This window comes from Mustelus asterias, chromosome 10 (genome assembly GCF_964213995.1).
Source record: "Mustelus asterias chromosome 10, sMusAst1.hap1.1, whole genome shotgun sequence".
NCBI classification, from domain to species: Eukaryota; Metazoa; Chordata; class Chondrichthyes; order Carcharhiniformes; family Triakidae; genus Mustelus; species Mustelus asterias.
Window position 1 is genome coordinate 13,783,448 of NC_135810.1, and position 19,034 is coordinate 13,802,481.

The 19,034-nt window shown below is 47.0% G+C and overlaps 1 protein-coding gene across 3 annotated transcripts in view; it reads left to right on the forward strand.

Moving 5' to 3' along the window:
* uchl3 (ubiquitin carboxyl-terminal esterase L3 (ubiquitin thiolesterase)) overlaps positions 1-19,034 on the forward strand; it is a 61,652-nt gene that overhangs the window by 9,654 nt on the left and 32,964 nt on the right. For all 3 annotated transcript variants that reach the window (XM_078221591.1, XM_078221590.1, XM_078221592.1), the window contains one exon: positions 7,156-7,284. In XM_078221591.1, coding sequence (XP_078077717.1) covers positions 7,159-7,284 — 126 coding nt within the window. In that variant the 5' untranslated portion in view covers positions 7,156-7,158. The remainder of the gene's footprint in view (positions 1-7,155; positions 7,285-19,034) is intronic.

Genomic DNA, 19,034 nt, shown 5'->3' on the forward strand with positions numbered 1-19,034 from the left:
AAGAGTGCAGAGAAGGTTCACAAGGATGTTGCCGGGACTTGAGAAGCTGAGTTACAGAGAGAGATTGAATAGGTTGGGACTTTATTCCCTGGAGCGTAGAAGAATGAGGGGAGATTTGATAGAGGTGTATAAAATTTTGATGGGTATAGATAGAGTGAATGCAAGCAGGCTTTTCCCACTGAGGCTAGGGGAGAAAAAAACCAGAGGGCGTAGGTTAAGGGTGAAAGGAGAAAAGTTTAAAGGGAATATTAGGGGGGGGGGCTTCTTCACGCAGAGAGTGGTGGGAGTGTGGAATGAGCTGCTGGATAAAGTGGTAAATGGTCACTTTTAGCATTTAAGAAAAACTTGGACGGTTTCATGGATGAGAGGGGTGTGGAGGGATATGGTCCAAGTGCAGGTCAGTGGGACGAGGCAAAAAATGGTTCAGCACAGACAAAAAGGGCCAGAAGGCCTGTTTCTGAGCTGTAATTTTCTTTGGTTCTATGGTCTTTCGATGGCGTCTGAATCCTGTTCTCCGGTTCATCAGTACTTTGAATGAATCTTACTTTCTCCCTTCCCAGAAATCTCTCTGCTGACTATCCCTCACTCATAAGTTATTCTGACCGTGCAAAATCGCCCTGTTGGTCAGTGATGGGCGGGTCACGCCACGTGAGTGGTCCACCTTCATCTCAGTGTGCCGCAAGATTGTAATCTGGCTTGTTCACTAACCGTGACCCCATGAGTAAGATTAAATACATGTCCTACACGCCAAATATTTCATCGAGTTGTAGAAAATGCTTAATCATTTATATATTCGAACTATCATCAACTTTAAATCGTAAAAACAAAATAAATAAGAACACTTTGGACACAGAGGCAGTGCACTTCTCTCACAGTCAATGTGTACATGCACCTCGCTTCAAAGAATCCCTGCAGTGCAGAAGGAGGACATTCAGCCCATCGAGTCCACACCAACTCCAAAAGAGCATCTTGCCCTATTTATTTAACTTTATATTAATTGATTTAGTTTTACTTTGGGTGCTAGCTCCCCTACAACCACCCTGCTCTCTGCTAAAGGTGACAGAGTCTTCAATATACCCTTGCATTCTTCGCCTCTTTCCGCCTCTCTCCTTCCGAAGCCTACACAAGTTTTACCGATATTTGACTCTAATTCCGTGGAGATTTGTTGGTCTCAGGACCATACAGCACAGAACGAGGCCATTCTACCCATTGTACCTGTGCCAGATCTTTGAAACAGCTATCCGATTCCTTTCACTCCCCTACTCTCTCAGTTCATGCAGTTCCTCGGTATGTATTTTAATTTCCTTTTGAAAGTTCCTATTGAATTTGTTTCCACTTTCAGGTAGTGCATTCTAGATCATGGCATCTTGCTGCATTAACCAAAAGCATTCATCTATTCCTTTTGCTGCTTACGTTAATCTGGTTCGCTCTGTTTACCAACCTTTCTGCCAGCGGCAACAGTTTATTCCTATGTATTTGCTCGGAAACTCTGAAAATTTTGAGTAACTTCATTCGGATGTGCAGGTTAGGTGGATTGGCCACACTAAAAATTGCCACTGAGTATCAGGGGGGATTAGCAGGGTAAATACGTGGGGTTACGGGAATAGGGCCTGGGTGGGATTGTTGCCAGTCCAGGCTCGATGGGCCAAATGGCCTCCTCCTATACTGTAGGGATTTTCTGATCTCTCCAAACCACCTGAAAGGCGGACTAACAGATAAAAGTAAAGTTTATTTATTAGTCACAAGTAGGCTTGCATTAACATTGCAATGAAGTTACTGTGAAAATCCCCTAGTCGCCACACTCTGGCGCCTGTTTGGGTACACTGAGGGAGAATATAGCATGGCCAATGCACCTAACCAGCTCTTTTGGACTGTGGGAGGAAACTGGAGCGCCCGGAGGAAACCCACGCAGACACGGGGAGAACATGCAGACTCCGTGCAGTCAATGGTCCCTGACGTTGTGAGGCAGCAGTGCTAACCACTGCTTTTTGCACTGATATTTAGCAAGAGTAGAGAATGCTGGGAATGCTCAACAGGGTTGGCAGCATCTGTGGAGAAGGAAAGAGTCAATGTTTTAGTCGGATATGACTCTTTGTGACTTTTAGTGAGACCAAGTGAGATATGAAAAGTTGCCTGCTTCCTTTTGCAGACAGAGCAATAGTTGTAACAACTTAAATTATTTCAGTCAATCTCTCTCTTTTTAATATTGTTTTTCTGTTATTTTTCCATGGGATCTGGGAGTCGTTGGGAAGGCCTGAATTTGTTGTCCATGGCTGATTTGCTCTTTTACTGAACGGTTTTCTCTGCCATTTCAGAGGGTGGTTAAGAATAAGCAATAAACCACATGGCCTGCCCTTTTCAGACAACTTCTAAAAGATTGAGGGATTGAGTTTTGGCCTGTTGCTGTAGACCGAAACACTGAACAAATCTTTCAACCTGGACTTTCCCCATTTTGCTGATTCTGATCCCAGGACCCAGTGGAGTTTTGTCCCTGCTACGTGTTTCCTGCCTCCTCCCCTCCCCCAACCCGTCGTAGGGATCTGCCAGTAGGCCTCTGAATCAAACCGACCACCAATACTTCCACAAATAAGTTCTCAGGAGCTACTTGTGGCAATGGTTGTTGATGATTTGTTGGCTATCTTGAGATTGGGTCTTGCATTTCCACTTGATTTTTGCAGGTTTTGGCAGTGCAATTTTTTCCCAACCCTTTTCCCCCCTCCCACCCCAACATCCCCAGTGAGAGCTTGCCGAATTCTAAGTTGCATTCAGTGCGTCTGGTTTCTGAGCTGTTTTACTCTGGTTTTAGATGCATTGTGCTGTTCTCGGCCTCTTCTTAAAGTTACAAATCCAATGCACAGACACCCAGAGTGGTACAGTGGTTAGCACTGCTACCTCACAGCACCCGGGATCCAGGTTCGATTCCCGGCTTGGGTTATTGTCTGTGTGGAGTTTACACATTCTCCCCGTGTCTGCCCGGGTTTCCTCCGGGTGCTCCGATTTCCTCCCACACTCCAAAGATGTGCGGGTTAGATGGATTGACAATGCTAATAAGTTGTCACTTAGTGTCAGGGAGGCTGGCTAGGGCAAATACATGGAATTATGGCGATAGGGCCTGGGTGGGATTGTGGTCGGTGCAGACTCGATGGGCCGAATGGCCTCCTTCTGTATGTAGGGAATCTATGAAATCTGAGGTTCCCTTCTATGTCAGTGTTGCATCCTGCTGCTTTTTAAATGTTCCAAAGAAAAACATTTTTAGCCGCAACTCTATCGCGAATCCTTTCTAAGAAGGAAAACAAAAAGCTCAAAAAAATGAGATCCTGAAACTCGTGCTGAGAACACAACGATTGGCCAGCTAGTGGCAGAAAAGGATGGGAATATTAATTTGTAACCATCCTCCTGAGTCCCTGGCTTTCTGTCAGGGTTGTAAAACAGCACATTCCTGCCAGTGTGGAACATGGCGTGCGGTTATGAAAATCCTCTGAATGCGGAGAACCTTCGCCTGAGATGTTTTCAACTCAGCAAATTCCTGACTCACGATGTGGTCTGTAAAAGATGCAGGTTTATTGATCTTCACACTCTGAATCTCGCTGTACTATTGAGTTACAGTTCGATTTTTGGCTGTGGATTTCATTAAATTGAACTGATAAGAATCATCTAAATTGTTAGAACCCATTAAAGCAGCCATTTGCTTTTATACATTTAAAAAAAAAAGTGTGTGTCTAACGCGAGTGCTCTAAAACTAGATGGATTTTTCATTCAGTCAGGGAAATGACGGTTCATAGAATCCCTACAGTACAGAAGGGGGCCATTTGGCCCATCGAGTCTGTACTGATCACAATCCAACGAAGGGCCTATTCCCGTAACCCTCATTTACCCTGCTAATCCCCCTGACAGAGTCAATTTATCATGGCCAACCAACCTAACCCGCGCATGTTTGAAGTGTGGGAGGAAATCGGAGCACCCCGAGGAAATGCACACAGACACGGAATCGAACGTGCAATGTCCCAGGCGCCGTGAGGCAGCGGTGCCGGGCGCCGTGACGCAGCGGTGCCGGGCGCGGTGAGGCAGCGGTGCCGGGCGCCGTGACGCAGCGGTGCCGGGCGCGGTGAGGCAGCGGTGCCGGGCGCGGTGAGGCAGCGGTGCCGGGCGCGATGAGGCAGCGGTGCCGGGCGCCGTGAGGCAGCGGTGCCGGGCGCCGTGACGCAGCGGTGCCGGGCGCGGTGAGGCAGCGGTGCCGGGCGCGGTGAGGCAGCGGTGCCGGGCGCGGTGAGGCAGCGGTGCCGGGCGCCGTGAGGCAGCAGTGCCGGGCGCGGTGAGGCAGCAGTGCCGGGCACGGTGAGGCAGCGGCGCCGGGCGCGGTGGGGCAGCGGCGCCGGGCGCGGTGGGGCAGCGGCGCCGGGCGCGGTGGGGCAGCGGCGCCGGGCGCGGTGGGGCAGCGGCGCCGGGCGCGGTGGGGCAGCGGCGCCGGGCGCGGTGGGGCAGCGACGCCGGGCGCCGTGCCACCGTGCTGAGAAATGTCAAATCACATGTTTGATGATGCTGCAAACTGTAAATCCAAAGCAAATGGATATTTGTTTAAAAACTGCCTTCCAGTTTTCAATTTTAATTGGCACTAATAGGATTGAGATTTCCTCACCTCCATCTTTCATTGTCTGACAGTGATTGGCATTGAAACACTTTTCAAAAAATCAACAGTGGGAAAAATATATTTTTAAATGGACATCAATGAATGATGTTTTAGTTGCAAATTTAAAAATGTGCAGTGGCAGCCTCTCAAATGTTTCTTTTGTGTTGGGAATTTGACAGCTCTCTCCTTCCCCACTAGGTGGCAATGTTACTCTGTCAGAGCATAAGGGTTTCACGAACTGGCTAAGTACTGTCACGTTAACTGTGCAAAGTGTTATTGCCATTAGCGCTGAGACAGATGAGAGATCGAGACTGAGATGCTCAAAGAAGTACTCCTCAAAATCATTCATCGCTAATCTTAAGAGATATTGCTCGAAGTGCTTCCTTTAAACAATCTTTTCTGTAGCTTAAAATAAGGGAAGGCTGAAATCGGCATGGTGGCACGGTGGTTAGCACTGCTGCCTCACAGCACCAGGGACCCAGGTTCAATTCCAGCCTTGGGTCACTGTCTGTGTGGAGTTTGCACCTTCACCCCGTGTCTGCGTGGGTTTCCCCCGGGTGCTCCAGCTTCCTCCCACAGTCCAAAGATGTGCGGGTTAGGTGGGTTGGCCATTCTAAGTTGCCCCTTAGTCTCAGGAGGATTAGCAGGGTAATATGTGGGGTTATGGGGATGGGGCCTGGGTGGGATTATTGTCGGTGCAGACTCGATGGGCCGAACGGCCTCCTTCTGCACTGAAAGGATTCTATGATTCTATAAGTCATGGTTTGTTATATTAACTAGGGTTGTATATGGCAGGAAACTGATGGTGACTTTTTGGAAAGGGAATATATTACTTGTGTTGCTGCCTTTTCGGGTAAATGTCGAAGAATATGGTGCTAGCTATGAAGTTTAAAGTTATTTATTCGCATCACAAGTAGGCTTACATTAACACTGCAATGAAGCCACTATGTCTCAGATAGCAGCACTCTCACCTCTTAGTCAGGAGATTTTTGGTTCCTGTCCCACGACAGAGTTTTTGAGTGCAGAATCCAGGCTGATGCTCCCAGTTCAGTACTGAGAGAATGCTGCACTGTTGGAGGTGCAGTCTTTCAGATGAGATGTTAAACTGGGGTGCCATCTGCCCCCTCGGGTGGGCGCAGAAGAGCAGGGGAGTTATCCAGAGTGCCCTGGTCAACGTTTATCCCTCTGTCAACGTTGCAAAAGCATCTGATCACGATTCGGTGGAAGCTTGCTGTGTGCAAACTGGCTTTTGCTTTTCCGTAACTGCACTCTTCAAAGTAGTTCAGCCGCTGTAAAGCACTCTTTATTCATTTGTGGGATATGGGTGTCGCTGGCTGGCCAGCATTTATTGCCCATTCCTAGTTGCCTGACAGCAGTTGAGTCAACCACATCGCTGTGGCTCTGGAGTCACATGTAGGCCAGACCAGGTAAGGACGGCAGATTTCCTTTCCCGAAGGACATTAGTGAACCAGATGGGCTTTTCCAACAATCGACAATGGTTTCATGGTCATCATTAGATTCTTAATTCCAGATATTTTTTTATCGAATTCCAATTCCACCATCTGCCGTGGCGGGATTCGAACTCAGAACATTAGTTGAGTTTCTGGATTAATAATTTGGTGATAATACCACTAGGCCATCTTCTCCCCTGCTTGGGGAGCTGTGTTCATCTAAGCACCGTATAAATACAGGCTTTTATTTGGCTTATTGGAACGCCAGAGCCAGAATTCTCCGACCTCCCCCACACCTGGGATTTTCCAGTGCCGCTGCAGAGGATGGAGATTTGGCTGAGCGCCAAATTCTCCATACCCGCTGGGAGCGGAGGCCGGGGGGGGTGAAGGGCCCGAGAATTCCGGCCTAGATATCTTCAGAGGCACTATATAGTTGTTGTTTTCTAACGCAGTGATAAGATGCCTGTCTAATTCTGTTCTGATGTGGAGATGCCAGCGTTGGACTGGGGTGGGCACAGTAAGAAGTCTCACAACACCAGGTCCAGCAGGTTTATTTGGAATCACGAGCTTTCGGATCGCTGCTCCTTCATCAGGTGAGTGGAGAGGAAGGTTCACAAACACGGCATATATATAGGCAAAGACACGATTGCAAGATAACTACAGATTGGAATGTGAAAAATGGTTGGAATGCGAGTCTTTACAGGTAATCAAGTCTTTACGGGTACAGCCAGTGCGAGTGGAAAGAGGGTTAATCACAGGTTAAAGAGGTGTGAATTGCCTCAAGCCAGAACATTTAGTAGGATTTTGCAAACTCTTCACATTCCAATTCGTAACTATCTTGCAATTGTGTCTTTGCCTCTATATGCCGTGTTTGTGAACCTCCCTCTCCACTCGCCTGATGAAGGGGCAACGCTCCAAAAGCTCGTGATTCCAAATAAACCTGTTGGACTTTAAGCTGGTGTTGTGAGACTTCAGGTTGTATTCTGTGAAAGTTTCATTCTATTTGATGAATTTGATTGTGTGGGTGCGGATGGAAGAGTTTCCCTGTTGAATTGATCTATGATGTTTCTCCACTAGTTCATGCAACAGCTGGGATTGCTGCCCAGCTGGCAGTTTGGCGATGTCTTTGGAATGGATCCTGAACTCTTGAGTTTGGTGCCAAGACCTGTCTGCTCGATTCTTCTGCTCTTCCCGGTTACAGAGAAGGTACTCGTTTCTCTTTTATGACGTTCGGTAAACACATTAACCAAAAGCTACTGTAAATAAGGGACTCTCAAGAGGAGGCGTGTCACGTGGTTATATATTCTTTCCAAAATGCAGGCCTACATTTTTCTCGCTTGGGTTTCTCAATTACTATGTTTGTTTTGTGAGTAACGATATATTTTATATTGGAATTCATCATTCCAGGAAAGGTTCCCAGAATTGCACTTGTGATTATTAAACTGGCATAGGGCAGCATGGTGCCACAGTGGTTAGCACTGCTGCCTCTCAATGCCAAGGACACAGGTTTGATCCCCTGCCAGTGACTGTGTGGAGTTTGCACGTTCTCCCAATGTCTGCATGGGTTTCCTCCAGGTGCTCCAGTTTCCTCCCACAGTCCAAAGATGTGCAGGTTAGATCGTGCTAAATTGTCCCTTAGTGTCAGGGGGATTGGCAGAGTTAATGGAAAAAGTAAAGTTTATTTATTAGTCATAAGTAGGCTTACATTAACACTGCAATGAAGTTACTGTGAAAATCCCCTAGTCGCCACACTCTGGCACCTGTTTGGATACACGGAGGGAGAATTTGTCATGGCCAATGCACTTAACTAGCACATCCTTTGGACTGTGGGAGGAAACCGGAGCACCCGGGGGAAATCCACACAGACATGGGGAGAATGTGCAGACTCCACAGAGAGAATGACCTAAGCCGGGAATCGAACCCAAGTCCCTGGCGCTCTGAGGCAGCAGTTCTAACCACTGTGCCACCGAGCCGGTGGGGTTTCGGGGAAAGGACCTGCGTGGGATTGTTGTTGCTGCAGGCCCGATGGGCCGAATGACCTCCTTCTGCACTGTCTCTGGATTCTATTTCCTTCTATTCTGTGATTGTATTAAATGGATAGCCCCCCCGTGAAATTGTCTGTTAGCCCTTGTAGCAATGACCTTGACTGAAATGCAGTTCACTTTTTTTTCTTTTGTTTAAATGGCACTGCAGGAGAGATGGTCTTTTCTTTCTTGAGGGTACCTCCTCCTCCTCCTCTCTCCCACCCACCCACCGGTGACATTCCTTTTTTAACTATACTGCCGGAGCTATCACACTTGGCCCATTGGAGTCACATCTCACACCGTGTCGCTGCTTTATAACACTCCTCTTGGCACTCACTGCTCAGGCTAACACCATGAAGAACACTCATTTGGGTGAGGTACTGGAAGACCAACATCACCTCTGCGACTGTACCTTATAAAGTGTCAGAGGAGAAGTGGGGTGGAAAGAAGGAAAATAAATGCTAGCTATAGTGTTACTTGCTATGCAGCAAAATGTGTTTTATATTTAGAGGGTCTGAACTTAAAAAAGAAACAGCCGTTCTTGTAGAGCTATAAATATTTTTCTTTGTAATTCTGACATTTTACACAAAAAGAAAGTTGTAGTAAATGTCAGTAACTGTAGCTTCTCGGATAAAGAGAATGTACACTTCAGGATGATATTGTGCCAGGGTCACTCCATCTGAACTGTCTTGGAAATCAGGTGTTTGACAGGAGCCACTCCGTGCCGTTCTGCACCATCTGCCTTTCTCCTTAGAGACCTGGGTTTACAATCCATCACCAACTGACGGGACCCCCCCCAGGCCCCCACCTGCTGTCCATGCGGGTTCGAGAGTCTTGACTCGGTTCCGAGCAGTGTGGGCTGATTGCAAACCATCCCCGCCCTAAGTTAAAGAATAGCTGGATAAAAGTAATTTACTGTGGATGCTGGAAGCTGAAACCAAAAGAGAAAATGCTGGGAAATCTCAGCAGGGTCTGGCAGCATCTGTGAGGAGAGAAAAGAGCTGACGTTTCGAGTCCAGATGTCAAAAGGGCCATCTGGATTCGAAACGTCAGCTCTTTTCTCTCCTCACAGATGCTGCCAGACCTGCTGAGATTTTTTAGCATATTCTCCTAAAGCATAGCTGTTGCGTGTATCTGTTGTTTAACAGAGTTAGGAATTTGCTTATAACATTACAGTTAAGGATTGGACCCTGAGTTTCCTGTGAAGCTCTGCCACAAAATGGCAATGGGCTCCTCTCGCTCCCTCAAGGACCTACAAAGAGTCGTGAATGAAGCCCAGTCCATCCCGCAAACCAGCCTCCCATCCATTGTCTCTGTCTACACTTCCCGCTGCCTCGGCAAAGCAGCCAGCATAATCAAGGATCTCGTGCATCCCAGACATACTCTCTTCCACCTTCTTCATAGAACACATAGAATCCCTACAGTAGAGAAGGAGGCCATTTGGCCCATCGAGTCTGCACCGACCACAATCCCAAACGGACACTATTCCCACAACCCTTCATATTTACCCTGCTAATCCCTTGACACTAGGGCCATTTTAGCATGGCTCATCAACCTAACCTGTACATCTTTGGAATGTGGGAGGAAACCGGAGCACCCGGAGGAAACCCACGCAGACACGGGGAGAACGTGCAAACTCCTGTCATCAGACTTTTGAATGGCCCTATTACATATTAAGTTGATCCTTCTCTTCAATCTGTCTGTAACTGCAGTGTTATATTCTGCACCAACCCCTTTCCTTCTCTCCTGTGTACTCTATGAATGGTACGTTTTGTCTGTAACAGCTCGCAAGAAGCAATACTTTCCTCTGTATCCCAATGCATGTGACAATAATAAAATCAATTCAATTGAATTCATTTGCTGCTTAGTGCCCTCTCCAGAACATTTCCTGCAATTTTACACAACTGCAGTTTGCTGCAAAGCTGTATTACAAAACATTTCTCACTTCTAAAGCCAGTTTTCACCTTGTAATCAGCAAGCCCAGATATTGTTTCAAGTTCTTGAGAAAGGGGCCTTGCGACAGGCTCACAGTGAGCTCGGGGATTAGCAAGCAGGTGAAAGTAGAAAGAGTTAGCAAATTTCTGTTATCTTTCAGGTTATTTTAGTTTGGTCATGAGCGAACATCCGGATTTAGGAAGATACAATTCTTCAGTTTAAAGGGTATAGTTTTTTTATTCTGACAGGTAAGGTTCCACAGGGCAGCACGGCGGCACAGTGGTTAGCACTGCTGTCTCACAGCCCCAGGGACCTGGGTTCGATTCCGGCCTCAGGTTACTGTCTGTGTGGAGTTTGCACATTCTCCCAGTGCCTGCGTGGGTTTCCTCCGGGTGCTCCGGTTTCCTCCCACAATCGAAAGATGTGCGGGTTAGGTTGATTGGCCATGCTAAATTGACCCTAGTGTCAGAGGGATTCGCAGGGTAAATACATGGGGTTACAGGGTGGGATTGTGATCAGTGCAGACTCGATGGGCTGAATGGCCTCTTTCTGCACTGTAGAGATTCTATGATTCTGTTCTATGATAATGGACAAATCTGATTCACTTCATATTATTTTGTTTAAAGTTGCACTTTTCAGGACTGCAATGACAATGTTAAGCAAAGAATTCCTGCATTTTTGTTTAGTAAGTTGAATATGATTTATAGAAAAAGTCAGTTGTCCCCTCGTTTCCTGGGCAACTGGTCCTTTTCCTCACTCCAGCCGTTAGCAAGGCCTGAGTTGAACTCCGTTATTGTTCTGACCTGTTTTTAAATAAAGTTGAATGGAATTTGAAACATGTTTTCAGTATGATGTACCGTTAATTATAAATGAGGGAAGAATGCCGATTTTTGACTCGCAACCCATCAAAACATTTCCTCACAGAAACAAATTTGCCCTCCCATTTTCTTTGAACACAATGCTGTGCAATGTTTAGTCACGGAATTGATGCGACGCTTTGTCTTCAGTTTAAAATTGTAGGTTTTAGCCAGAACCGAACCTGTAATTTTCACCTGTTCTCTGTTGTGTCATGTGCAGAGTGATGTCTGAACCTTCAGTTTTGCTTCACAGATGTTTAGAAAGGTGTGGGAAGATTAGAGGTTTGGGAGCTCTCTAATTTGTGCAGTTGTACACTTTAGTCTTGTTGGTGCTTCTTGGGCCTTGTCCTAATGTTTTGGGTATGTCTGGTTCTACACTCCTTACCTCCACATGAAAAGATGGCACATTCAAATGTCTAGAACTTATCAACCCAGACTCTCTAAATTCCACGCATTTTTACAAATGTCTGCGCGTTTTAATGAGGCTCACTGTTTCAAACTCCTCCATATCAGACAATCTATCCTCACCCAGACTTGTGAGGACATCTAGACTTCTGCTGTGAACACATTTTCTTGGCAAGTTCATAGAATCATAGATCATAGAATCAACAGTGCAGAAGGAGGCCATTTGGCCCATCGAGCCTGCACTGACAACAATCCCACCCAGATCCCATCCCCGTAATCCCACATATTTACAGTCCTAATCCCCCTGAGACTAAGGGGCAATTTCGCACGGCCAATCAACCTAACCCGCACATCTTTGGACTGTGGGAGGAAACCGGAGCACCCAGAGAAAACCCACACAGACACAGGGAGAACACGCAAACTCCACACAGACAGTCACCTGAGGTCGGAATTGAACCTGGGTCCCTGGCGTTGTGAGGCCGCAGTGCTAACCGCTGTGCCACCGTGCCGCCCCATTAAGTTGGCATCTTTTTCTTTGCCTTGAAACCCCGCGCCCCACTTCCTGACTTGCAGCTCTAACAATTTTTATTTACATAGCAAAAGAGCGTTATCCAACAAAGCATGGACTGCAGCGGTTCAAGAAGGCGGCTCATCAACACCTTACCAAGCGCGATTGGGGATGGATAATAAATGATGGCTGAGCCAGCAATGTCCACATTCCACGAATGAGTAAAACAAAGTATGAACTGAGCCACCAAAGGAGATAATGTGCGGGATTCTCCGATCTTGTCCATACCCATCCTGCTGCCCGCGAGTTGGGGAGGGTTATAGAACAAAGAGATCTAGGGGTTCAGGTTCAAAGCTCCTTGAAAGTGGAGTCACAGGTGGACAGAGTGGTGAAGAAGACATTTGGCATGCTTGGTTTCCTTGGTCAGAACATTGAATATAGGAGTTGGAATGTCTTGTTGAAGTTGTACAAGACATTGGTAAAGCCACACTTGGAATACTGTGTACAGTTCTGGTCACCCTATTATAGAAAGGATATTATTAATCTAGAAAGAGTGCAGAAAAGATTTACTCGGCTACAACAGGGACTTGATGGTTTGACTTATAAGGAGAGGCTGGATAGACTGGGACTTTTCCCCCGGAGCGTCGGAAGCTTCGGGGTGATCTTATAGAGGTCTATAAAATAATGGGTGGCATAGATCAGCTAGGTAATCAACATCTTTTCCCAACGATAGAGGAGTCTAAAACTAGAGGGCATAGATGTTAAGGTGAGAGGGGAGAGTTATAAAAGGGTCCAGAGGGGCTTTTGTTTCACACAGAAAGAGGGCAGATACAATTTTGTATTTTTATAAAGCATTTAGACAGCTACATGGGTATAGAGGGATATGGGCCAAACGTGAGAAATTGGGACTGGCTTAGTGGTTAAAAAAGGGCAGCATGGACGAGTTGGGCCAAAGGGCCTGTTTCCATGCTGTAAACCTCTATGACTCTTTGTCCGATATGAAACTACAAAATAACCTGTGCAGTAAAGGATCTATAACTTGATTAGCTGTTGCTCAAAGAGTATTGAGATGCACAAGCTTTTCACAACCACGTGCAAATTCCTGATGTGATTTGAAGTTGTTGCCCCATTCTAGGCCCCGTGGTATGTTGTTTAAACACATTCAGAAAGATCAGTAATTCACAGAAACCAAATGAGCTTGCCTATACTGGATGTGAGAGTGTTTGTCATGTGCTGCAAGAAATCCAGCCAAATTTCTCGAATGATTCATGTGAAATTTTTGCACAGCACGCCAAGTCTAAGGAAATATAATCCCCTCCTGCCTCAGTTATTCAGCCAGAAGAATTGTCAGGGGATTTTTTTTTCATGGTAATGTGAGCGTCTCTGGCTGGGCCAGTGTTTGTTGCCCATTCCTAATTGGGATAGACTTTGAATAGATATGGCAACTCGAGACTGGGCATCCATGAGGAGCTGTGGGCCAACACCAGCAGCAGAATTGTACTCAAAACATTCATTAAAGCCTCCCTCATTGACCAAGGTTTTGGTCATCTGTCCTAATATCCGCCTATGTTGCTTGGTGTCATACTTCGTTCATAATACACCTGTGTGGTGCTCGGGCATTTCATTACATTCAAGGTGCTATATAAATCTTAACATAGAATCAAGGAATCCCTACTGTGCAGAAGAGACCATTCAGCCCATCGAGTCTGCACCGACTCTCTGACAGAGAATCATACCCAGGCCCCCTCATCCGCCCTGTCCCCGTAACCTCATGCTAATCTCCCTCGCCTACAGATCTTTGGACTGTGAGAGAAAAACGGAGCACCCGGAGGAAACCCACACAGACACGGGGAGAAAGTGCGAACTCCACAGTCATCGGAGGCCGGAATTGAACTCTGCTCCCTGGAGCTGAGAGGCAGCAGCACTAACCACTGTGCCACCGTGCCCTCCATGGTATTCTCCACATTCTCATCCAGTCCCTTTGTGTACCCTGCAATTAGGCAGTATTTGAGCATGTGTGCTCAAATGTCCTGACTTACAAAGATAGCAAGAGATAGATTACGAGCACTCTTGACTTTCACGTGGTGTACCCCGGCATCTTGCATCGGGATCATCTTCTGAGATCTGAGCTGTCGATGTCTTTGATCATGTGATTATGTGGAAGGAATGTTCTGACTTGCTCTTCAATTCGAGTGAAGTAGATAATTAAGCCTTGGCCCAATAGAAAACTGGCAGAACATTGCTGGGATGAGATTAGACAAAGAATTGTTTGTTTTGTGTGGTGAGACACAAAGCAATGATAGGGGATGCAGGTGTTCATTATGTGCTGTCAAAATTGCAGATGGAAGACTGCAAACCACCTGCTGTGACCTTTGTACAGATATTTAGCACACAGCACTTCAAATAGATGACCATTCCTTCCCAACTGCTAAACCTTTCAGTCAATGCCCGAAAGCTCTTTCATAGGGAGGGGAGGGGGGGGCATTCGGCCCATTGTGTCCATGCTGGCTTGTTGGTAAACCTATCTAATTAACCCCATTCCTCTTGATCCAGAGATGAGAAGATCATCAACATCAGTGTTTGGCCAAATTCTCTATTGGATCACAGTTCTGTGAGTTGGGTTATAAAATCAGCTGCTCCATCAGCGTGGATCTTGTTACATTACCAAGCCCCACTTCTCTCTGATACTGGAGTCTGGGCAGGTTGATAGATTACCTGTCTTGGTTGGTGAGGGGGGCGGGGTTGGATCAGTTACCCCTCATGATAATAGACTCAGGGTTCTATTCAACGCCACGGCCTGGTCAGGGCAAATCCTGGATGGCAGCGGTGTTAGATGGGCTCTGTCTGGCAGTGGGTCAGTTGACTCTCTTGGGTGTATTTAGTGATACAACAGCATCCACCGCAATGACCTGTGGGGCTCTCCTTCCCTCGCGGGCAGTCCCAAACAGAAATGACCAGGCTCAGTTTGAAATTAGATGCAGTATATTTAAATGTCCACCGGTGGTACAGTGGTTAGCACTGCTGCCTCACTGCGCTAGGGATCCGGTTTTGATTCCCAGCTTGGGTCGCTGTGCGGAGTTTGCACCTTCTCCTCGTGTCTGCGTGGGTTTCCTCCCACAATCCGAAAGATGTGCTGGATAGGCACATTGGCCATGCTAAATTCTCCCTCGGTGTTCCCGACCAGGTGCCGACTAGGGGATTTTCACAGTAACTTCATTGCAGTGTTAATGTAAGCCTTATTTGTGACACTAGTGAATAAACTTTAAACTTGTCCAGGAGAATACTGATGATAAATTGTAAAATTGACCCTTCTAATCGTTGAAGAACCTGCATCTCTGCGCTGCAGATAAACATGGAGTATTGACTTTCTGTAATGTGAGTTTGTGGTGGAGATCTTGTTGAAGATGATTGACCCCAAGCTCTGCAGTTCTCTCAACATTCTTCTACTTTTCTGTCCACCTCTCTGTTGCTCCTTAAAACTTGCCTCTTTGGCCAAGTTTTTGGCAACTTATCTCTGGTATCAATCCTCTGAAGGACTTTTTTTTTGAGACGGTCATATTACAATATAAAATCCAAGCTGCCGTTGTGATGCAGAAGCTTCATTGTTAAGTCATCCTTCACATTCAATGTTGTTAGGAGTTGCAAGTAATGCTATGAGCGGCATGGGGGCACAGTGGTTAGCGCTGCTGCCTCACAGTGCCAGGAACCTGGGTTCAATTCCCGGCTTGGGTCACTGTCTGTGTGGAGTCTGCACGTTCTCCCTGTGTCTGCATGGGTTTCCTCCGGGTGCTCCAGTTTCCTCCCACAGTCCGAAAGACATGCTGGCTAGGTGCATTGGCCATGCTCAATTCTCCCTGAGTATACCTGAACAGGCACCGGAGTGTGGCAACTAGAGGATTTTCACACAAACTTCACTGCAGTGTCAGTGTAAACCTACTTGTGACACTAATAAATAAAATAAATAAATAAAGTGGAAACTGGACAGCAGCAGAAAATGGTGGAAACCCCTCAGCGGGAGGGTGTAGTGAATCGGATGGACTCTTTTTTTTAAAAAAAATTCCTTTATGGGATGTCACAGGCTAGGCCAGCATATATTGCCCATCCCTAGTTGCCCTTGAGAAGGTGGTGGTAAGCTGTCTTCTTGAGCCATTGCACTCCCACAATGCTGTTAGGGAGAGAATACCAGGATTTTCAGCCAGTGACTGTGAAGGAAAAGTGATATATTTCCTAGTCAGGATGGCGAGTGGCTTGGAGGGGAACTTCCAAGGTGGTGTTCCCAGATATCTATGACTCTTGTCCCTCTAGATGATAGTGGTTGTGGATTTGGAAGGTGCTTCTTGAGGAACCTTGCTGAGTCCTTACAGTGCAGCTTGTAAATGGTACACACTGTTGCCGCTGTGCGTTGGTGGTGAAGGGGTTGAATGTTTGTGGGAGGGTTACCAATCAAGCTTTGCCCTGGATGGTGTCAAGCTTCTTCAGTGTTGTTGGAGCTGCATCCATCCAGGCAAGTGGAGAGTATCCCACCACACTCCTGACTTGTGCCTTGAGGGCAGGCTTTGAGGAGTCAGGTGGTGAGTTACTTGCTGCAGGATTCTTAGCCTTTGACCTGCTCTGGTAGCCACACTATTTATATGTCCAGTCCCAACCAATTTCTGGTCAATGGTAACCCCCAGGATATTGATGGTGGAAGATTCAGTGATGGTAATGTCATTGAATGTCACGGGGCAATGGTTAGAGATAACTGGATGCAGGAGCCCAAAATGAGGATCTTTGATCCTTGGATCAGTAGACTAGACCTTGTAATTAGATCTGATAGAATCCACTCAGTTTGTGCACCTGTCTTGAGGATACCTTCAAGAGAAAAGGAGAGCGGGTCAAAAGAAAGTGGAAAATGATTGTGCTGTTAATTTTACAAGTATTAATGCAGTAAACGTAAATGGAGCAGAAGACGAAATGCAAATATTCCTCTGATTCTAATTGGTAAACATCTCTGAATGTGAACTATGCAAAGATGCCCCTTTTTAATTCAACCCAGTGTTTGTGGCACAGTGGTTAGCACTGCTGCCTCACAGAGCCAAGGACCTGGGTTCAATTCCCGATTTGGTCACTGTCTGTGCAGACTCTGCACATTCTCCCCAAGTCTGCGTGGGTTTCCTCCGGGTGCTCTGGTTTCCTCCCACAGTCCGAAAGACGTGCTGGTTATGTGCATTGGCCGTGCTAAATTCTCCCTCACTGTTACCCAAATAAGCCTTGATGTGGAGATGCCGGCGTTGGACTGGGGTAAACACAGTAAGAAGTCCCACAACACCAGGTTAAAGTCCAACAGGTTTATTTGGTAGCAAAAGCCACTAGCTTTCGGAGCGCTGCTCCTTCATCAGGTGAATGGGATTTCAGTTCACAAACAGGGCATATAAAGACACAAACTCAATTTACAAAATAATGGTTGGAATGCGAGTCTTTACAGGTAGTCAAGTCTTAAAGGTACAGACAATGTGAGTGGAGAGAGGGTTAAGCACAGGTTAAAGAGATGTGTATTGTCTCCAGCCATGACAATTTGGTGAAATTTTGCAAGCCCTGGCAAGTCGTGGGGGTTCCAGATAGTGTGACATGAACCCAAGATCCCGGTTGAGGCCGTCCTCGTGTGTGGAACTTGGCTATCAGTCTCTGCTCAGTGACTCTGCGTCGTCATGTGTCATGAAGGCCGCCTTGGAGAACGCTTACCCGAAGATCAGAGGTCGAATACCCGTGACCGCTGAGGTGTTCCCCAACAGGAAGAGAACTCTCTTGCCTGGTGATTGTCGAGCGGTGTTCATTCATCCGTTGTCGTAGCGTCTGCATGGTTTCCCCAATGTACCATGTCTCGGGACATCCTTTCCTGCAGCGTATCAGGTAGACGACGTTGGCCGAGTTGCAAGTGTATGTACCGTGTACCTGGTGGATGGTGTTCTCATGTGAGATGATGGCATCCGTGTCGATGATCCGGCACGTCTTGCAGAGGTTGCTGTGGCAGGGTTGTGTGGTGTCGTGGTCACTGTTCTCCTGAAGGCTGGGTAGTTTGCTGCGGACAATGGTCTGTTTGAGGTTGTGTGGTTGTTTGGAGGCAAGAAGTGGGGTTCTGGGGATGGCCTTGGCGAGATGTTCGTCTTCATCAATGACATGTTGAAGGCTCTGGAGAAGATGTCGTAGCTTCTCTGCTCTGGGGAAGTACTGGACGACGAAGGGTACTCTGTCCGCCATGTCCCATGTTTGTCGAACATCTCGCCAAGGCCATCCCCACGCCCCCATTTCTTGCCTCCAAACAACCACACAACCTCAAACAGACCATTGTCCGCAGCAAACTACCCAGTCTTCAGGAGAACAGTGACCACGACACCACACAATCCTGCCACAGCAATCTCTGCAAGACGTGCCGGATCATCGACATGGATGCCATCATCTCACGTGAGAACACCATCCACCAGGTACACAGGACATACACTTGCAACTCGGCCAACGTTGTCTACCTGATATGCTGCAGGAAAGGATGTCCCGAGGCATGTTACATTGGGGAAACCATGCAGACGCTATGACAACGGATGAATGAACACCGCTCGACAATCACCAGGCAAGACTGTTCTCTTCCTGTGGGGGAGCACTTCAGCGGTCACGGGCATTCGACCTCTGATCTTCGGGTAAGCGTTCTCCAAGGCGGCCTTCACGACACACGACAACGCAGTCACTGAGCAGAGACTGATAGCCAAGTTCCGCACACATGAGGACGGCCTCAACCGGGATCTTGGGTTCATGTCACACTATCTGGAACCCCCACGACTTGCCTGGGCTTGCAAAATCTGACTAACTGTCCTGGCTGGAAACAATACACATCTCTTTAACCTGTGCTTAACCCTCTGTCCATTCACATTGTCTGTACCTTTAAGACTTGATTACCTGTAAAGACTCGCATTCCAACCATTATTTTGTAAATTGAGTTTGTGTCTTTATATGCCCTGTTTGTGAACTGAAATCCCATTCACCTGATGAAGGAGCAACGCTCCGAAAGCTTGTGGCTTTTGCTACCAAATAAACCTGTTGGATTTTGACCTCTTGTTGTGAGACTTCTTACTGTGTTTGCCCAAATGAGCGCCAGAGTGTGGCAACTAGGAGATTTTCACAGTAATTTCATTGCAGTGTTAATGTAAGCCGACTTGTGACACTAATGAAATAAACTTTAAAACTGAAAGCGGAAGT